This window comes from Anopheles marshallii, chromosome 2 (genome assembly GCF_943734725.1).
Source record: "Anopheles marshallii chromosome 2, idAnoMarsDA_429_01, whole genome shotgun sequence".
NCBI lineage: Eukaryota > Metazoa > Arthropoda > Insecta > Diptera > Culicidae > Anopheles > Anopheles marshallii.
The window spans coordinates 7,337,894-7,353,808 of NC_071326.1; the positions used below are offsets into that span (position 1 = coordinate 7,337,894).

General features: G+C 43.1%; 1 protein-coding gene across 1 annotated transcript; it reads right to left on the reverse strand.

Annotated features, from left to right (window-relative positions):
* Positions 1-4,640: 4,640 nt before the first annotated feature.
* LOC128708219 (piercer of microtubule wall 1 protein) lies at positions 4,641-5,113 on the reverse strand. The gene is made up of 3 exons (XM_053803178.1): positions 5,008-5,113; positions 4,814-4,922; positions 4,641-4,752 (listed from the first exon to the last, which is right to left on the reverse strand). The coding sequence occupies exons 1-3, from the start codon at positions 5,111-5,113 to the stop codon at positions 4,641-4,643; spliced, it is 327 nt and encodes a 108-aa protein (XP_053659153.1).
* Between the last annotated feature and the right edge of the window lie 10,802 nt (positions 5,114-15,915).

Sequence of the window (15,915 nt, forward strand, 5' to 3'; positions counted from 1 at the left end):
ATTTCCTTCCCCACACCCCCTAACCCCTCTACAGGACAGCTGACCTTTGACATAATGGCGGCTTCCAACAAATGTCTGTATAGGGTCACCATTCACATGCCCGTTCGTTCGTTGTCTCGATTGCTTGCTAGGCGGTAATGTTATCTGATAAGCTTTTAAATGTAATACTACGGACACACACACATAAAACACTCACCCACACACACACACACACACACAAAAGACATTCACACGAAACATGCAGATGCGATTTCTCGAGGTGCACGAAAGGAGGGAGAGATCACTAAATTTGCCTCTGACGTTTCCTGGTTTCAAACAAGCCGATGAAGAATGCAAAAGATGGTCACCATCTCGCAAACCAAAAAAAAAAAAACAAGGGCAAAGGATATGAAGATATCAAACATCGGTTGAAGAATGAACAGGGCAGGGGAAGGAAAGCTTCGGTGGAAGTTGGCAGTGCGGCAGAACAGAACGGACAGTAAAAGGCAGTACAGTTTAAACTCTATAAGCGATATTCACTAAGATTCTAAGATGCTCTAAAATCGGAAGGATAGGGAAGGTAACGTTCAAGTTCCGAAGAAAAACACAAACCCTCCCTATCACATGCTATCAATATTGATTAATGTCGCACAAAAAGATGAGAACCGGAAGGAATCAGAATCAAGATCCAGCTTTATTCGCCGATGTGTTAATGGTGTTACGCATGTATCACACTGTATCCATCTATCAACCACCGACGCATTACCCAGATCGACAGGAAGAGGCCGAGAACGAGAGACAGAGAGAGGGCTAGAGCTAGAGTGTAAGCAATCAATTAACGACCGCAAAAGTATTACGCTACAGTTTTCCTGCTATCATTGCCCATACATATGCATATCATACTTCTGCTTATCCTCTCTTTGCGTCGCACCACAGCTAGCAACATTAGCCGCTAGAGTGCGCTTTCTCGAACTTTCCGTTCCGTTGCGCGCTTGCTCCTTCTGTAACGCACTACTACGACTGATTAGACCGGTATTAGTTTTGTAGCCGGCAAATGAGCAATAATAGAGAGCACACCACACGCCTAGTAGGCATTTGCGGTGGATGTATGCACACACGCTCATCAGTTGCACCCCAGCAGATTTGATTAGACGTTCGAATTGGCATTATCGCTAGTAGCCGGCACACTCGCGCACACGGTAGAGAGAGGCTCATTTCCGGTTCACAACACTTTCGCTTCTGTTTGTTAGTTTGCATTTAAAAAAAAAAACAAACAGTGACTCACAGGGCAGCATTTAAATTTACCCTAATCAGGCTCCATTGCTATTGGGCTAGTGTGTGTGTGTTACCATGACAACAACAAAAGAAAAACTCTTCTCAAAAGTTCTATTGCAATACGGTGTAAACACAACTCACGCAAGCAGATGAAAGCGAAAAAAAAGACGTAAAATAGTACATGAAATATCAAACAAGAAATGGATAATAACCCCTGGCAAACATGTATTGGAAAAGCCCAAACCATCTATACTCCTAATATCCCGCGTTTGAATGAAATGAATGTTGTTAGATTAATAATAATTACTATTTAAATGCTCTCCCCGTTTAAAACCCCCCCCCTGCTTGCAGCAGACGAAAAGAGCCCCCTTTTCTCTCGTGAACACATGAACAGTGGCTCCCCCTAGCGGCACAATCCATGCGAAGGGACAAAATGGCGGAGTGCGGGGTTACCGATCGGCAGCAGATGATCACCAGTACATTACATATATCATATGAAGACAATATATTATTAAGATATGACTAGTTGATATTTACAGAATTCTACAATAGAGAGATAATAGAGAGAGCGAGCGAGGGGAGAAAGAGAAAGTGAGATGGACAAATGGCCAGTGACTCCCCAGCGAGGACTGATCGAATGCGAATGACAACACACACACACATATACGGACAAGGTAAAAAGGAAAAGATAAAGTGCTATTTAATCATTACGCGCATTAATCTACAAACGTAATCGTTCAAACAAACAATATGATTGCTGCCCAATTGATAATTAATCCAAAACAATGTAAGAATTATTCAACTTTCCCATACGTGCAAGATGATGTTTGTATGTTTCCGTTGCGACTTTAATCATTGTTAATTGTAAGAGATTTCGCGTCCTCAAATCAACGAGAAGAGCTTGATCGATTCCTGAAAGTATTAAATTCAGTTTAGAATTATATATGCTAAAGCAAATAAGATAATAGTTAGTTTGTTACGTTTACACAAGCTAATTTAAACCTCCCGTCAACAACAACCAAACACAACATGCATTTACGTAAACATATAAACTTATCCAAGTTGAAACGCGGAACAGAACACGGGACAGAGTATGAACAGTTTCGACGATATTATCGTATTAGGTACAGTAGGGTAAGCGAAGTCATGTCAAATGAAATATCAATGTAATAGTGTTGTTGTTTCAATCGTTAAACCAGTAAATCATCACCCCTTGACCTCTCGACGCTCTCGGACCGGCAGAGAAAATGCAACCGCAACCCAAGCGCGCCGAAGGAGCAGCCGTGCGTGTGTTAGAATTATTGCAAATAGACAACGAAATGAAATGAAAACAAGAAAGCAAATATGAGCAGGTGTTACAATTTGTTGGTATTAACGAATCGACGCGCTATTCGTGTCGTGTGTACTATCATCTTACTCTATGGATGTGTGTGTATGTGTGCGTGTTTGCAGCTACTACGCAGCTATGGTGACAAAACAATGCATTGTGTTTTCCGTGCTGATCGCACAATTCGTATCGCCATATTGATCATTTCGCCGAGTCTACTGAGTTGCTTCACTTCACCAGTGTCTCTGTGTTACCCGCAACAAACTGGTTGGGCGAATGTACTTAAATGAAAATGTTACTGTTGAGCACGATACAAACATATTTAACCCGGGGCAGCATGGTCGACGTGTGCTCGTACTAACCAAACCAACAAACCAGCTAATCTGTGCGTGTATAAGCAAACATTTCCTTTTTAACTTAACGCGATCAAGCAAAAAGGGACGAATTCGGGGTCGAACATAAACTTATTATTCTATACAACAATATACAGTGGAGTGAGGGAAAGCACACAAACATAAACAAACCGACACATCCGACAGCACCGCGCCACCAACCAACCAACCAAATGGCAAACAAAAAAATATGAGACTTATGTAGATGCAAATGTTTCTAGTGCAGATATGACTTACTATTAGCTACAGAATCAATGTTAATTACGTTATTAGTGATACCACCACCGTACTGGGGAGAAAAAATATATTAAAAACCACTCACACACAAACCACAATAGCATAATTCACTGTTCATTCAACGCAACACAAACCACCCGCCCCTCCGTAAACCCTATAACTCCCCTCTGCATCGAAAAGGGGTGACACGATGCATAGTCGTTTAGGCAAGGATTAACCGTAACAACAATGAAAGTAAATTAATTATTAATAGCTAAAACACACAAAAAAACCAAGCAAATACCGAAATGGAAGTTACGAAAATAAAGGAAACAAAACATGTGCAAACTGTTCGGTGTGTTTGATTGGTACGTACGTTCACGATGACCAACACATTCACGTCTGAAATGTGTTTCATTGTGTTGCTGTTTTTTGTCTATGAAATGTAACTTTAATTTTATTGTTTTTTAAGTAATTTAAATTCAGGTTTGAGCGCATGCAAGCTTGCAAGCAGAGACAGAAAGAAGCTTTCGCAGCTGACATATAGATGGCGCTTATTGCGTATGTTTCAAACTTTGGTACAGAGGCTTCAAATTGTTTAATTTAAACGGGATTTTTGGATACATTTTCTGTGGAATTCATCCATTCAATACTTAAATGCTTTCAATCTCTATCTTTTATTTTACATTAGTGTCTAAGATAAGGATTAGAACAATGGTAGCGATTTTCAAGGAGTTAGTTGAGTTTATCTCAGTCTCAGTCCCAGTATGTGTAGGACACTCAATTCAGGAGAAATAATCTTCGTCAATGATGGTTATTGAAGATGTGTTATTTAACTTAAGATGAATGGATGGCGGCTTAAACCAACACAAGCCTTCAACAAACAATTCCGGTTTCCAAGGTACAGATAAGAGAAATAAAGGACCCTGCTCTGAGTTATGCTAAATTTTGTTGGAAGAACCGCTTGACTCCACCTTCAAGTATTACGGAAATCTTCACAATATCCACTGGTTAGCTAGTTCTCCCATTGCTAATTACCTAAGCAGTACTTAACAGGAATTCTCGCAAATCAAAGTATTGAATGCATCGCGAAAAGCCCTCTGTTTTCAAACAAAAAACTGGAAAATCTAGAGTTGCATTGTCCGATATCCACTCGTAACAGAATAGGATGGTATACACCGATAGATTTTCGGATGATTGTCCGAGCAAAGCCTAACACATAGAAATTATTCTCGTGAAACGGTGACAAATTTATTAACGTGCCCAATTCTTTAGCCTTCAACACATTGGTCCAATATTTTCGAAGCGTAATTAAAGACGGAATCAGTTGAAGTTGAATTTTCCGAACCTAATTTCCACACATTCTATGCTCGTGGAACTTGAAATGGGTAAATTTTACAAAAAGTGATAATAAGCAAAATGTATTTAACTTTAGCGAATAGCGATAGAGATTATTCGTTAAATTTGCAATACGGACGATCCACGGCGGTATTGAGCGAGTAGTTTCGAAACATGCCACACTGGTAGAGATGGCCCGTGAATTTGTGTGATTTTGGGAAGTATCTTAAAGAAAAACGTATTTGATACACTCTAGCTTGCTTTAAACGATAGGGTGTTTGCTTACTTGTGCGGCACGGTATGAGGGCATGGTGGATAGTAGCCGTAGTCAGCGTTTGAGGTACGATATATGGGATTCCGTCCTTCCTGTTGCGACCCATATCCAGTGAATTGATCTGCAACTCGAAAAAAAACAAATCAGATGCATTATTCCTACAGCAATTAAACGCTTAAACGGAAGCTATTTCTGTTGCAACTTACAAGGACTATCGATACGTTTCGGCAGGGAAAGTCCCTTGTAGATATCCGCCGTATTGAGCGCCTGCTCGCTAATCTTTTGGTTTTCACCGTCCATTTCCCACCACATTCAGCACCACTTTCAGGCGAACCTCACCGTTGTACAACACCGAAAATGAGTAATTAACTAAACCGGGACAACGGGCAGCAGCGTTCGCTTTTTATACGCGTTGCGGGCATGAAGTTGTTGACAAAACTACACACTGGTGCCGCTTCGTATCCGTACAACCGCCCTATGTTTACTGAGGTTTGATAAAACAATAACAAGTGGGGCTGCCGTTGCAATGGCAACGGCATTATTACGTGCCGATATTCGTGAAAGTTTCCGTGCGCGATGGGGTAGTAGGAGGGGGATAGGAGAATGGGGTTTGGCAACTTCGTGAATCTTCTAGAAACGTTTTGTAATTAAAAATGATGATAAAAAAATCTGAAGGAAAATATGTCAAAATCATAATTTTTGCTCTAGATTTTTCAGTAAAATCAAACAAAACTTTATTAAAAACAACTCAAAATATTGAGTCTTCTTCACATGTTGATGGACTCTGCAATTAAATTACATTGAGGCGACTACTATTAAGGACCGTTCATATTTCTTAATACAATATATCCGAGACACCCTGTTCGAATTAGCCTTTTTCTCCCTTTGTGTCGTAAGGGCAAACCTCACACCTTTTTTCAATCTCTTCGTGACACATTTTCCACGCTTTGCAGGTGAAACAAGGCCGGACAAACGATTTACGGGGTCCCTTTCTGTCCTGACCCGTTGATGGATACTATACGGCAACCATATGACAAGCTGTCAAATTGCGCTCTCACCAACACACCGCCACGAGTATGAAACTTATCACGGCAACCCACACATCTGCACGTCCAACGCTTATCAATTCCCGTACAAACTATTGCTCACCGAGCGGGACAGTGCGCATGATCCTGTCACATGCATGCCGAGCCGAGTTGGTCGGGTTTACCGTAGGCAACAAAAAACCCCCAAACCCGATTCCCTCCATGGGCACACGAGCGCAAACATATGATACCGAGCGGCGCGTGTCACGTTGGTGTGTTCCAATGGACAGCACTGTGGGTGAGACAAATTGCTCATCACTCACCCACTCGCACAAGGCGTGAGAAGACCACGCACACAACGACACAGGGCCTACTTGCTCGGGCCTACCAGTACCTTTTCAGTGTCTTTTCTTTAGTCGCGCAGATGCATCGAGTGTGTTGCTTAATGATTCGTTTGTTGAAAGTGTATCCCCAGCCCCGAAAAAGGTGTTCCGTTTCGGAGGAATTGTGAGAAAAAAGCGTGTAGCAAACTGTGTTCAATTAGACGAAGAGCAGCCCTGGCCAGCCATGGTTGAAAGCAGTTTCGTCACGTACCACGGACGGAAACTGGGAAGAGAACATTTTGCCGTCGTTCCACTGCTACATAACTAGCCCCAACACTGTGTGGTTCCTCTCTGACTTCGTTTGTGAAGTTTGCCAGCAAACTAAGAACGGAATTGAACGTAGTAAAGCGTGTTGTACAATTGCCAAACCGAACGAAACAATTTAGTGTTGGTGAATTGCTTAAATCGAACATTAACTTTACAAGCAATCGTTTTATCGATCGATTCGCCTCGCAGATAGCACAACTCCAGGTGTACGGTGTGGGAACTCCTGCCTTAAAGTTCCAACCCACTATTACAACAACTACGAACGCGTTGTGCACCGTGACTACGAATTTCCTTCCACAGCCGCGTCAGATACGGAAAATTTGTGCCAGGAAAATAAAAAAAAACATCCCCACCCATCATCCACCCACTGTGGGAACATTTGACGGTGGGAGAAAAGTGCTGTCCTACCACGAAGTACGTGTTTCCGAAGGGGTTTTAGGACGCCGTGGGCCACAACTCCACAAAAACCATCGCGTACCACCCGACGGGCGTCTCCATTAGCGAGCAACGTGGTCACTTTCAGCCCGTCGTAGTATCGTAGCAGGCCACTGCTGTGCATTCTGCCGTACGCAAACGGCAAGCATTGTTCGCTGCGCTCGTGGCTGTGTTGGTGATAAACAGAACACTTTCGCTCTTTGGCTCGCTCGTTCTCTCGGCCAAAAGCGCTTCCCGAACGGCTAGAAAAAAAACGCGTTCTACCACCAGCGCGGTGTGTTGTCAAATGTGCTGTTTGGGTGTATGTGTGGTCGTCAGCCTTTTTCCATTCACTGCCTCCGTGCAATTCGGTGCGATAATACTGCGGAATAGTAGATTTTAAGTACGGCGCACACCACGGGAACGAAGCTGAAGTTGGCTTAAAATACGCTGCCTTTGTCTGTGATGAGCCCATTGCCATAGGGATGTGTGAAGGCAGCTGGCCCAAACGCGGTGGTTCGAAAAAAAGAAAATGAACCGATGTAGTGTGCGAAAAAGGAAAGCGCCCTCACAAAATGGGTTGATAGCGTAGTGCATCCCACAGCAGACGCATACCTCCGTCCAGTTCGCAGTGGGTTAGCTTGGCCCCCGGTGTTGGCAGTGCAGTGCAACTCCGAAAGAATGGTGCCATCGTGTGCGTGCGTGGCTCTGCCAGCCCGTGATGCATGGTGGTAACCGCCACCTACTATGATTTGGTGGACGGTGCATAAGAACGGATGTCATGCGAGAGAGCGAGAAAGAAAGAAAAGGTGTTCTTGTGTACGTATGTGTGTGAGTGTGTGTGTGTGTGATTCTAAAGTGTTTCCGGTACAACGAAAGGCGACCTCTTGCATCGGTCTCCCCCTCCGCCCTTTCGGCCGACCGTCACCGTGCAAAAAACGCGAAGAACCTACCTTTTACGAGGTGTTTCTTTATCGGCGATAAGTTGGTTGGCGACGATGAGCCATTCTGGTGTGTTACGTGTCCGTTCCATCTGTCACCGATAAGCAGCGCGAAGCCGGAGGTTCACATCCGATTGTTGCATTGCACCGCACATTCGCGTCGCGTGCCGACCATTCATCTTCATCGGCTGCGGATAAGCTCATCATTTCCATCAAGCATCATCATCGTCCTCATCGGTCGCATTTTGGGGGAAAGATCGTGGACGTGGCGCGACAAAACAAAAACCGTTTGCAAGCAGTAAATACGTAACGAAGCGAAGGCGACCCAGCAACGATTATGAATGGTAGTAGTATTTTGTCACCCGCTGGAATATCATTTTGCAAACCTCGCACGCACCATTTCCATGCACATTTTCACTGTCTTCACTGTCTTCGAGAGGTGCTTTGTCGTCTGTATTGCACTACACTTTATTTCGGAACATTCGTTTTTTTTTTATGTAAGGTTTCTCTTTTCAATGTCTTATGTCAAAGGCCGAATTTCCTTGCAATGGAGCTTGTGCTTATTCGTTTTGGAATAAGAATTTGATTGCTTCCATTGGGAAGTGAATCCATATCTGTAAATCTAAAAGCCATTCAAGATCCTTCTTCGTAAGATGGCGCTTAAAACCCCCAAACTCCTCTCGTATGATGTCCCTAAAAATAGTGCACCGTGTGATATCACAAGAGCAACATAGTATGTCAATTGCTTATCGATTTCTTCTGTGATCCACGGTATCCAATTTGCATGCTCTGTAATTTTGTGATCTATTTTTTTCTAATTAAGGTATGACTATTCTAACATTCTACAATTTTTCCTACCTAATCGACCTCTTTTTAAGTTAAAACCCATAAAGTTAAGCTAAACTGAAGGACTTGTGATCTCTAGTTGAAGATCACTTTCAGAATAGCTTTTTAGACTCTCTTGGAGTCTTAACGTCGTCGATGCACTGAACTCACGGTCGACGTTAGTAAAGAGTTCAATAATTATTTTATTTAAAACAATCGAGATATACTCGTCTCTTTGCTAGACAACATGTTTTGAATATCATTTAAAAGACCTCCTGGTCAAAGAGGAGTTCCTTTACTTCATCGCAACTCAGGTATTCGTTATTTGTCAGGAATTCAGTGAATGGTGCTTTCGTCTGTACGATATCTGAATTTTTATTGAATAATGTTACCATGAATGCGTCACCTTGACGTTCTGAAATTCCAAAGAATAAGACAACACTTGGGAGTGTTAATAGCTTGTCCTAGATGTCTATCATTTCCACACATTTTTGTCAACTCTACCGTGACATTCATCTCTTGAGGTCAATGCATGGTCATTCTCAACCATATCTGATTCTCCTATCGTGAAAGCCTGTTTCCTCAAACCTTTTTGTGTCCAAGAAGTCAGCGATGAGAATGCCTAGTCGGTAAAAGTTAAAACATTATTATCCATCAATGGTACAATCTCTAAATTTTATTTCATATACATTCATAGACTAAAGTACATAGCATGTGATGAAGTTAATTTCATCCTATTCAAACCTGTATAAGCGTAAGACGAGAGAATTTTCATCATCTCTTAATGGTTTGTATCGGTTCCCTGATAACGACTACATCCATTAGTCATATGGGAAAAAATATATGATAAGGTCTCGACTATCAAGGGGGTGCCTTTCAGGTATCATGAAGAATCCTCTCCTAAGCGATATTAGCAAGCGAGATCTCACGTCTCTCGATGCAATACTTAGTTTGGGTAAGGGACTTTAATCTGGCGGAATCTCATACAAAACAACACAACATGTTACAATACACTTTTGGAAAATTTACGCCTCAATTTTAGTTCCTACTCCGAAGGAACCCTCTCGCATGTTCCTCTCTTATGCATCGGATTTTAGGTGTCCAGTTTCTTGGGTATCTTTCACGTTAAAATTGAAACACAACACCACTCGCCGTCAGCAGCTCATTATTCTGGATGTTCACCGTAACGGTCCACACCTGTGAATTTTCCATGCGAGCTTTTCCAGCAAGAAGGATAATCGTGTAGCACACGGCAATTAATAACAGTGGCGCCCTTCCTAAAGAGGAGCACATTTTGCGACAAACGAACCATTCCGGCAACAATGTCCACTTCAGTGAATCGTTCTGCTGCCGCCATTATCTTACCTGTAAACGAGCCGAGCAAAGCATTTTTCAATCTAATAGCCGCTGGGTATAATGTACAGCCTCGGATAACTTGTGCCGCATCTTGAGAGCAGTCGAAAGGCTGCTTTCCGTTCCGGACGCCAAGCGAGCACGAGACGTGCGACATCACCAAGGAGGAACAAAAAAATCAATACTCTCTACAGTAGCACTGCAAAACGGGGAGCTTCCGCCACCGTGAGCCTGCGGCCAGCAGCCCAGACAACATGGCATACCATGTGTCTGCCTCATTGTCTACCATTGGCGTTTCGAAACGACGACCCAGATGATTCACCGGATTGTCCCCTACCATCGCTTCGGGGCCGGACACCGGAACACTGTCGCTCGCCGCTTGTTCTGCCTGCAATTATTTTCCGCCCCATGCTCACACACCGACCGCACACACGGTCCAGACGGATGCCATCCGAAGTCAAAAGCGGAAGCGTCAAAGCGCGCACACCAGCGTGATAGCACAAAAAGAGAAAACGGAAAGCCTGCGAAACTGCACGCTGGTGCAGTGGATTAGGTGTTCTGTTTGGGTCGGGTGAGTGTGCGGCACCTTTTTGATGTCGAGCGCGAGCCTGACCCTCATGACCCGGGCCTGATTTCGATCGGCCCGCAAAACGGGGTCCATTCGCTTTTATTGACATCGTCGGTAAAATTGAGAACGTGTCCGGTTGCATCATTTCCGCACTGACCCACAGCGGTACGCGAATTGTCGACCATTGGTCTGTTTCTGCCGGCAAATGGGCTGGGCACGGGTTGACACGTACTGCAGTGCGCCTTATGGTCCGTTAACCAGGTGAGGTTGGGCAAGTGAGATTTACTTAATTTTTGATTCAAACTTTTATTGTGTAGGTCTTTGTTTGTTTTGTCGTTTAATAAAATATTTCTGAGGTCTTATCTGGGATTTTTTTTTGGATTTATGTGAGGTGACATCTTCATATTGTTCACTTTCAACTTCAAACATATTGGTCTTCATAGCAGAAGGATTTAATCCTTTTAAATTAATCATAATCTTGCGATTTATTTTTCATGTTTAGCGTTGAATTGAAGACCCGAGATCGTGTATTTATCCTCTCATAAATTGGGATCCTGGATGAATTAGGTTGTCTAGAAAGTTGATTTTGTTACACTACTCTTTACAACTCTACAATTCTAAGCACTACAAATAAACAAACCCATCTCCATAAGTGATAGCAACGGCATCGTTACATGCAATTCTGCACCTTTCCAGTGCATTGCCGCAGCATCGCACTTGCCTTGCATTCTAATTTCCAATGCAATATCCTTTATGCCACTCTACCAGGTGTCCCATTTTCCATCGCTGCACCAACGATTTCCGCTCAATTTCAATCACCGTGAGGCAGCTGCACCTGTATGAGTGTGGTATCGGTTTTAATTGAATGCACCGCATCGATTACAGATAGCGAGAGGAATTTTCTCGCCAGAAATAGAATTTCAATACGGGAGAGCGGCAAATCCACACCGGAAACCGGAACCGGCGACAAAGCTCGATAAAGCATTGAATCGTCCGAGATGGAAAGTGGCCACGATCGCTTTGCTATTTCTAAGCTTCATTTCCACTGCTCTCTCTCTCTCTCTCTCTCTCTCTCTCTCTTTCTCTCTCTCTATCTCTTTGTCTCTTTCCCGTTCATTCCCCTGATTCAGTTGGTTACCGACACCAAGAGCAGTAGGACGGTGGCATTAACATAGCTACGGTCTGTCGCTACACCGACCTGCCGGAAGTTTCCTGGCGAAACAGGCGAATGCAATGCTCGATAAGCCATTGGCATGACGCGCTTGTCGTCAAGAAGGATGTTTAATTACCACTTTTTTTGTCGGTCACATTTTCCAATCGACTGTGCTCTCTCGGGCGGAATGAAGCGACAGCTTTTTTTTTACCGACCCCCCCAACCCCGTACCTCACTCTGGATGAAGCTGTTGATATTCCGTTCAAACCATCCAGTCAAGCACGGTTTCGCTCTCGAACGTGACCTTTTCACTCGTTAAATATTCATCCACATGAAAATACCTCACCCTGCTCGCTTCCACGTTAATTTGCTTGACTTCTTGCGCTTTGCCGTGCGGGGAGCATGGTTGTGATGGTTGCTGCATGGGTAATACAAACATACGCGATAAACTTACGGGCACATTAATTTTAACGCCCTTCATATTCTTTCGCCCGAAATGTGTCTAATGGAGCGCATTCGATGATTAAGCGATCCATTAGAAAGCTAAATTGAAACCACCTACGATAATCGAAAACAAATTATTGATTCTTTGGGTGAACACCGACACAAAGTAGGGGTAGATAACAAGTGTCCAGGCTGTCTGCCATCTCGGTGCAGGAAGGTTAATGGTCGTTCGAATCGCAACCGGACCGGCCTGTCGCAGTTTCTTAAGCATTTGTTTTGGGAGACTTGACCTACCATGGAGAACGCTGGAAGGATTAAAACACATTCACCATGAAAAACGCTTAGGAAAAACGATTTTCCTTCGAACTGGAGAGACACACCTCTCACCCAATTGCAGGCAATTTACAATCAACTGTTTCAATGTATTCATTTATTCCCAAGTTGGCTCCGCAGCTCAGTTTCAGAGGCTCACTTCGAAGCAATTGGGGAGAAACAGATTTGTGGAATCTCTTCGTCGCGAGTTTATTTAAATTTAAGTCTGAGATTTTCGATTGGAATTCGTGATCAAAGCACAAGCAGGCGCACAGTAATTGCTATATTTGGCAAGTGTAATTTTCCACCATCCCTCCTAACCTCTCGGTAACCGTTTAAGAAACCGTTTGACGAGAAATAGCGTTGATAGGGTCTCCAGCAGCCGTTAGGAAGTCGCGTGGCGGAGTTGGAGAGGAGCTGCGAATCATTAATCAAGCGTTATGATATCAGATCAGTAACAACTCATTTAATTTACAGTCCTCTTGGAATAAGTTTCTGGAAAATGAATGTTCACACAACCTACGGCAATTCTCTTCGCTCCGATCCGCTTTCTTGCGGGAGTCCTATCTTCACATTCATTTTACACGTTTTTGTTATTTTGTCAACTTGTCATTCCCTCGAAAAAACCTTCGCACCGCTGATGTTGCTTTCCACAAGAAGCAACCTTCACATAATCGTATTTTCCCCCAAAAATATCCATTCGTTTCGCTTCAAGATGTCCTTCGTAACATAACATTTCGCTATGACGTCTGTTTCGGATCTCGAGTTCAAGCACAGATTGGTTAATTGCCGGATGCGTGGGCTGGTCGTCTGAAATCTGATACGAAGAAATACCATTAATTTGTACATACTTCTGGTACAGCTATTTATGTATTAAATGATTCGCTACTGTGAACGCCATGTAAATGGGCAAAAATATAGTTGACCATTCGGACGATTGGTTGTAAATGTAATAATAACCACAACAACTATACTTCAAGCATTTATAATGAAAGATGAAGATGCCAACGACGTCTCATTGGCAAACAAGAATAAGTAATTTCCTGCTGATATAAATTTTGATCGAAACTCAACCATTGAGTTGCCTTACTGGTGCACCTCGATACATGGCTGTATAGTTTATATACCTCGATATATATGATCACGGCTGTATAATTAAAATTAATATATTGTTGTACTTTATACACTTGGTAGTGCATCTTTGCTTCCCACCAACTTGAGTCAGCCTCTTTTAGTAGTTGAATATAGTCAACTACCAGGCGCCTCCATCAGTGATTAGTGAATATTACAGGGTTTAACAAGCCACTTTGCCATGAGCATGGCATACTTTGCCGGTCTTTTTCACTGGGATTTTCGGGAATTTGAGAGAACCCTGCATGTGGAATGGTCGCGGAAATTCTACGAGTTAAGGGACCAGGTATGGGAATTCTTCGAAAATTCCACTTTCATTTTAATAATCCATAAAAATAAGCATCGAAGATAAAACTTTTCTATTCATATCGAACGAAATAACCATATTGATCAAAGATAAGATCTTCTTTGAGAAGTGAGAAAGAATTTTCCTAAAATTTGCATGCTAAGTGATGGTTTCAAGTTCAACATTTTGTTGAATCTGTTTCCCTGTTATTCCATAAACAAATCGGATGAAAAATAAACGAAGATGCAAAGCTTCACATTATCAATTGCATAAAAAATCCATCATGTTATCATGTTATCATGTTTTGCTATTGGGGTGCAATGTTACTTTCACCGCAAATGCTGTTTCATAACAATCCCGTAAAAGACGCTGGTTTAAATACACCGAAAAATTAAAATTCCTCACATACAGCACAAGATTTCACCGTACCGTTTGTCCCCTTCGCCGCTCGAACGTACGTGTTCTGCGTCCAAGAAACAATCAAATGTGAGTCGCCGCATTTTGCATTTGTACTTCTTCGCAAACCAATACGCCCACCACGGGTTTCTTGTATCGGATTGCCGAGAAGCGTGTAAACGCCACTTGCAGAAACAAGCGAAAATATCAAACTACAATGAACCCATGCTGATGCGGCACAAACATACCGGCGTGGAAGCGTGCCATCAATCGTGTGGGTTTGGAATTTTAACATTGCACGTAACGAGCTGAAAACCAATGTCTAGCGCACTCGTCACCAGTGCGGCTCTGTTCGGTTATGGTATAAATATGAAAATATACCAACTCTCACCTATCTAGCAGCGAAGGAGAGACGAAGAAAGCAGAGCAGGGAAGGCGGGAAATGGGTCCTTGGAGGGAAATTATGTTTTCCATCATGATCAAAATGGCCTTTCGGAAGCCACACACCACCACGCCGCACACGTACATTGCACTCGCGGCTATGCCAGTGTGGGTGTGAATGCGACGCATCCCACCGGATGGTGTAACTATGATAAAGAAAGGCAAAGTAACGACGGAACCACGGGCACACGCCGATGCCTACGCAAACAGTGCGTCGGAAGGATGTCTTTTGCAGTCGCTGGTGGGTACTGGCCATCATAAGACCGTCGTCGTCCGGCATCTTTTGCGTTCGTAGCAATGTAAAGGGCAGCTCCACTGCTACGCTACTGTTGTCGCTAACGCACTCCTCCGACGGACGAACTTTTCCTCCACATCGGACACAGTGCCGTGGCATTATGTGACGGAAACACACCGCTCCAAACACTAACCAACTGAAATAACATGTTTGCGATTCGGTGGATTTTTTTTTTCTCCAAAACTTACAAAGTACAACACACGAGCGTAGGAGTGAGCCAGTGAAAGGAAGCACTAGAAATGATGCCGGCTCGGGACAGAAACTCTACCCCATGGAGTTCCTCAACCTTCGAAAAAGACCAATCGGAAAAAGGGACATTTTTGGTGAAATGTAATATTTCAAAAGGTGAAAGGTTACCTTCACTGGTTTCCCTTTGATCATATCGAAAGGGAAAGGAAGCGTTCGTTAAACGCGTTGGGCTAGCAGCTTAATTTTTAATACTCTTTCCCCCCGCAAAAGGGTGCGATATTTAAATGACCTTACTGTAATTAAGTAAACATTAATTCGAAAATTAATACTTGCTAATACAGTGCCATGTGATCGCTTCCTTTTCGGAACGCCATTTTTGATGTCATTTTGCTAGAAATCGTTCCGTTTTCGTTTCTGATGCGCATTCATGTAAATTACCCCAATTTTTGCCCATTTTTTGCGATTTTTACGGGATCTTTTATAGATGGACGAAAGTTTTTCTGTGTGTCGGTGTACAGTATCGGTCTTGTAATCGCCCGTCAGGCATTTCAGAAGCTTAAGGTCCTTTTAAGGCTGCTCTTGAAGATATATCAGTTCCTATCCCTGCTGACAACTTGAGAGAGTTCCAGCAAGACTTCTATTCAAAATTTTCGCCTTATTCTCACCTTAATCTAACCTTATCAATAAATCC

Bases quoted from the DNA above. Each gene is read 5' to 3' on its own strand.
- LOC128708219 (XM_053803178.1), bottom strand. From the start codon at position 5,113: ATGTGGTGGGAAATGGACGGTGAAAACCAAAAGATTAGCGAGCAGGCG. The intron at 4,923-5,007 runs GTAAGTTGCAAC...TTCGAGTTGCAG, and splicing joins GAAACGTATCGATAGTCCTT to ATCAATTCACTGGATATGGG. The intron at 4,753-4,813 runs GTAAGCAAACAC...TTTTTCTTTAAG, and splicing joins CCTCATACCGTGCCGCACAA to ATACTTCCCAAAATCACACA.